The following is a 5,747-nucleotide window of genomic DNA, read 5'->3' on the forward strand; positions in this document are numbered from 1 at the left end:
ACTCCGCAGTTTGGTAGCTCCCGTGGCGCCTGGTGCAAAGACTTATGAACAGATAGTGACTGTGCTGCAAGATCACTTCGCACCGAAACCGCTTGTTATAGCTGAAAGGTTCAGGTTCCACAAGCAAAATCAGGGGGAAGGAGAGACGGTAGCACAGTATGTGGCAGTGCTCAAGAGACTTTCGGAACACTGCAAGTTCGGGGCTTACTTAGAGGGCGCTCTGAGAGACAGATTTGTATGTGGATTAAAATGCAAAACTGTGCAGAAGCACCTTTTGACCGAGAAAGATCTCACGTTCAAGAAAGCAATTGAACATGCAGTGTTGGCAGAGACAGCAGCACGCAACGTGTAGCAGTTAAGCAGCTCCCTGAAAGTGAATGCGGTGTTTCCGCGAAGTGAGAAATGTCGCCGCTGTGGGAAAGCAAATCATACTGATGATGACTGCTGGTACAAAGACCGTGAATGTCACCAGTGCGGGAGGAAAGGCCACACAAAACGAATGTGCAGGAGTAAAGCAAAAAGCAGTCGCGAAAGAGAACATAAACAGAAAGATGGAAAGCCTGAACAGAAAAGCCATGCAAACAAATGCAGTGTGAAAGATAAAAAGAAAAAAATCCATCACATCGAGGCGAGTGAAAGTGAAAGAATGAAATCAGACAGTGATAGTGACTTGGGACTGTATGTCGTGTCTCAGAAAGGAAAATATTCACGCATATCAGTAAGGCCAACAGTCAATGGAAAGAAAATGGAGATGGAATTAGATACAGGGGCTGCTGTGTCATTGATTCCTTGGGAACTGTACAAACGAAAGCTGCACAAATTCCCTCTGCAACCCACTGATATCATGCTAAAGACATACACAGGAGAGCCTTTGGCACCAGAAGGAGTCATTAAAGTGCAAGTGGAATTAAACAAGCAACGTGCTGACTTGCCACTGTACGTGGTGAAGGTGGATGCTCCACCATTGTTTGGTAGGGAGTGGCTGAGAACCATTAAACTGAATTGGAGAGACTTAAAGACTGTACATGCCATTGAGCAAAGACAGACAGACAGCTTAGATACTGTGTTAAAGAGACACTCCGCTGTTTTCTCCAATAAGTTAGGCACCATGAAAGGAATGAAAGCCAGACTCACTCTAAGACCAAACAGTGTGCCCAAATTCTGCCCACCATGTAACGTGCCATATGCTCTTCGACCGCAAGTGGAGGCTGAGCTGAAACGTCTCACTGAGCTTGGCGTCATCTCACCTGTGGCGCATAGTGACTGGGCTACGCCAGTGGTGCCCGTCAATAAAAAAGACGGCACGGTGAGACTGCGGGGATTTCAAAGTCACCCTCAACCCAGCTCTTTGCATCGACAAGTACCCAATCCCACATATTGAGGACTTGTTCGCTTCTCTCGCTGGAGGTCAATGCTTCAGTAAGCTGGATCTATCCAATGCGTATCTACAGATGGAAGTAGAAGAGAGCACCAAGAAGCTGCTGACCATATCGACACAGAAAGGACTTTTCTGCTTCAACCATTTACCGTTTGGTGTAGCATCATCACCCGCCTTGTTCCAGAAGGCAATGGACCAGGTGCTCCTCGGACTGCCACATACTCACTGTTACCTGGACGACATCCTTGTCAGTGGTCCTGATGAACAAACACACCTGAAAACCCTGGATGCTGTCCTCAGCAGGTTAGAGGAATACGGCCTGCACCTCAAGCAAGAGAAATGTCTCTTCTTCCAGGAGTCCGTGGAATACCTGGGCCATATCATTGACACTGCTGGGCTCCACAAATCACCTGAGAAGGTACGTGTCATTGTGGAGGCACCAGCACCAGGCGATGTAAGTCAACTTCGCTCGTTCTTAGGAATGCTTAATTATTATGGACGCTTTATCCCTGACCTGGCCACTGTGCTTAAGCCGTTGAATGAACTGCTCAACAAAGAAAAGAAATGGCAGTGGATGTCAGACTGTGCATCAGCGTTCCAGAAAGCTAAAGCACTCCTGGTATCACAAGAGGTGCTCACACACTACAATTCTGAGCTGCCTCTCCGCCTCGCTTGCGACGCTTCACCCTATGGGGTTGGAGCTGTGCTCTCACGTCATGCCGGATGGCGATGAAAAACCTATAGCCTATGCATCAAGAACTCTCAGCAAAGCGGAACGAAACTACGCTCAGATCGAGCGGGAGGCGTTAGCGATAGTCTTTGGAGTACGCAAGTTCCACCAGTACCTTTATGGTAACACATTCACTCTATTCACTGACCATCGCCCGCTAACAACCATCCTCAGTCCAGTGAAAAGCACGCCATCCATGGCTGCAGCTCGCATGCAACGCTGGGCGCTCCTACTGTCTGCTCACAATTACACCATTGAGTACAGGAAAGGTGCTCTACATGCCAACGCTGATGGACTGTCAAGGTTACCGCTTCCTCATGCCCCCAGTGAGAAACAAGGTGCAGTGGAGGTGTTCTACACATCACAGTTGGACACATTACCAGTCAGCAACACAGAGATCAAGCGTCACACCATGTCTGACTCCACCCTGTCTCGTGTCATGGAAATGGTCACAACTGGCCGTTTTCCAACTGCAAAGAATGCAGGTGATGAGCTGTCACCCTATCTCCTGCGCCGCTATGATCTCACTGTGCAACACGGATGCCTCATGTGGGGCTTGAAAGTGATTGTGTCACCCACCCCGTGTGTTGAAAGAGCTGCACTCAGCACACCCAGGTGTAGTGAGGATGAAGAGTTTAGCGTGCAGCTACATTTGGTGGCCCGGCATCGACGCCCAGATCGAGCACCAAGCAAAGTCATGTCACTCATGTTAGCATGTGCAGAAAGACCCTGGTCTAGCACCATTACACCTGTGGATGTGGCCATCCAGTCCTTGGGAACGTATACATGTGGACTTTGCTCGTCCATTTGAAGGACATATGTACCTAGTCACAGTGGACGCACACTCCAAATGACCCGAGGTGCACATCATGGATATCACCACATCCAGCAAGACCATCCAAGTGCTTAGGGGACTTTTTAGTCGCTATGGCATTCCACACAGTCTTGTAAGCGACAATGGACCTCAGTTCTGCTCTGAAGAATTCAGCATGTTTCTGAAATCCAATGGAGTCAAACACATTCGCTCAGCGCCATACCACCCTGCCTCCAATGGCTTGGCAGAGCGCTTTATGCAAACGTTCAAACACGCTCTGAAATCTTCCAGAGGAACTACATCAGTGCAACAGCGTCTAGATACGTTCCTCCTGACCTACCGCAACATCCCCCATGCAACAACAAAGGAAACCCCAGCAATGCTGTTCACTGGACACAAGCTGCGTTCTCGACTGGATTTCCTGAAACCAAGTGTTGTTGGAGCAATGCACCAGTCACAGGATGCTCAACAGCAACGACGTCAACTACACTCCAAAGAGAGACAGTTTGACGTTGGTGAGCCAGTGCTCGTGCGTGATTATAGGAGGGGGGAAGATAAGTGGATGCAAGCTGTGGTGATCGAGAAGACTGGACCAGTGTCGTACAAGGTAAATATGGGAACACAATGGGTCTGTAAATGTCATGTGGACCAGATGCTGACTCATCCCAAGTCAGAGCCACAAGAGACTGCAGTGAGCCTTCCTGTGAGTCCTCCGTTGTCGCTACCTCAGACAACCACACTTGGTACCACACCTAGCCCGAGTACACCTCAACAGAAGGAGGATACTGATATAGTGCCACACACACCACCCAAAACACCTAAGACACCCAAGACACCACAGCCCGCAGAAACGGCACACATGGAACATATAGAGACAACAGAGACTGTACGACGTTATCCTGTGAGGATCACACGTCCGCCAGTACATTACAGTGATCAGTGAACATCATAAAAAAAAGTTGAAGAATGTTTGCCATTGCAGAATGTTGTTTGATGGTTTTCAGTTTTGAAACTTAGAAGTGGTTATAAACCGTAACATAACTCTCCTATTTTTATTTAATGTTATTAAGAAGTAAAGAAAGAAAGATTTCTTACCTTTTATGTAGTGTAAAGGGGATATAATCTTTTGAGTTTGTTTCAGAAGAAATGTTTTTGTTATTGACAACAACTCTTAGTGGGGAGGAGATATGTTATGTATGAACCTAGATATATGCCATACCAATAGTTACCACAAGAGGGCAGGCTGCCACTAGGGCATATAGGAATACTGCATGTAACCACTAGCAGAACAGGACAATAAAAAAAGTGAGTGAACCAGCAAGAAGCGTGTCCTCCGTGCTCTGTGTGTCGGGTAACATTGTTTACTTAGTTACACTATAAGGGAGCAACATAACAATAGGTGCACCGGGGAAGCTGAGTCATTGGATTTGGGTAGTAATTTCTTTTGTGCTTTCAACAATCTGCATTAATTGTGTTTGCTGCTCCCCCTGCTGCTGCATAAGATTCTGGATGGACTGAGTCATGAAGTCAAAATGCTGGTGATGTTGTCCAAGCATTTGTCCTTGGCTGCTAAGTGCCACCTGTAGCTCCGTGTAATCCACTGTCTGCATGTTGGCACAGTATTCTGTAACACAGCTGTGACAAACCAGATGCTTGTGGATTAAAAATAAACTCAATGCTTTAATGAACACAGTGAGAGAACACAAGGTACAAAAGCCAGGCCAGGTCAATACCGAGAAATCCAACATAGTAACGAGGGCAAGACAAATCAGAGTCGAAAAACAGGCGAGGATCGAGAAACGGGGAAATGAGAGAGACGAGCAAACAAACACAAGGGCTAGGTGAAACAGGAAGAAACCGGAAGGTAAAAAGGATCATACACAGGGATGCAATCAGAAATAGAAATGCTCAGTGGCTCATGGAAATGTGGAGGCAATACTGTGCAAAGGGTAAAACAAACAGAGGGGTATAAATACAGATATAAACAAAGAGGTACAGGTGATGATAATTAGAACTCGGGGGAGCCACTCCTAGGAAGTGGCTCTGGGTTGGCAGATGGAGTACACGTGGTAGTGACAGGTGTGTGAGGGGGATTGTAGGAAGTGGAGTCCTGAGTGTTAGGTGAGCCCAGGAGTGTGACATCAGGAAGGGAATTATTACTCCATTATGTCACATACCAGTGCCAGAGGGACCATTTAGGCATTTACTAACAGATTATGTGGATATGATCAAGAAAGTTCAGGGAAAATGGTACATGGTAGAAGTAATAGACAAATTCAGCAGATGGGTAGAAGCTGTGCCATCAAAAGATCAAGGTGCTGAAACAGGAATTAAATTTTTGAGTAGGGAAGTGATCCCTAGGTTTGACATTCCAACAGAAATGAGTTCAGACAATGGATCAGCATTTATTCAAAAGTTGGTAAAGTCAGTGTTACAGCATTTGAAATTAAACAGATGCTAGGTTGTGTGTATCATCACCAGTCACAAGGAATGGTGGAAAGAGTAAATGGAACTCTTAAAGCCAAACTGATCAAGATCTGTGCCAGTACCAAACTGAACTGGGTGAATGCATTACCATTGGCACTTATGAGTTATTGCATGCAAGCAAACAGAAACACACACTTAACCCCACATGAAATGCTTACTGGGAGACCTATGCCAGTTCCACATTTGAGAGGACCTAACAAATGACTGCATCTCGAACAATTACAGATGAAACTGAGAGAATATACAGTGCCTTGAAAAAGTATTCATACCCCTTGAACTTTTTCACATTTTTCCACCTTACAACCATGATTTTAAAAGTTTTTTATTGATATTTTATG

General features: G+C 46.2%; 1 protein-coding gene across 1 annotated transcript; it reads left to right on the forward strand.

The window, feature by feature from the left end:
• The first annotated feature begins 499 nt into the window (after window positions 1-499).
• LOC132889895 (uncharacterized protein K02A2.6) lies at window positions 500-3,865 on the forward strand. The gene is given in 4 exon segments (XM_060926714.1): window positions 500-1,311; window positions 1,313-2,086; window positions 2,088-2,593; window positions 2,703-3,865. Coding segments are annotated over 4 exon segments (3,255 nt in total).
• The last annotated feature ends 1,882 nt before the right edge of the window (window positions 3,866-5,747 follow it).

The sequence above is a fragment of the Neoarius graeffei genome, chromosome 8, assembly GCF_027579695.1.
Source record: "Neoarius graeffei isolate fNeoGra1 chromosome 8, fNeoGra1.pri, whole genome shotgun sequence".
Lineage (NCBI taxonomy): Eukaryota > Metazoa > Chordata > Actinopteri > Siluriformes > Ariidae > Neoarius > Neoarius graeffei.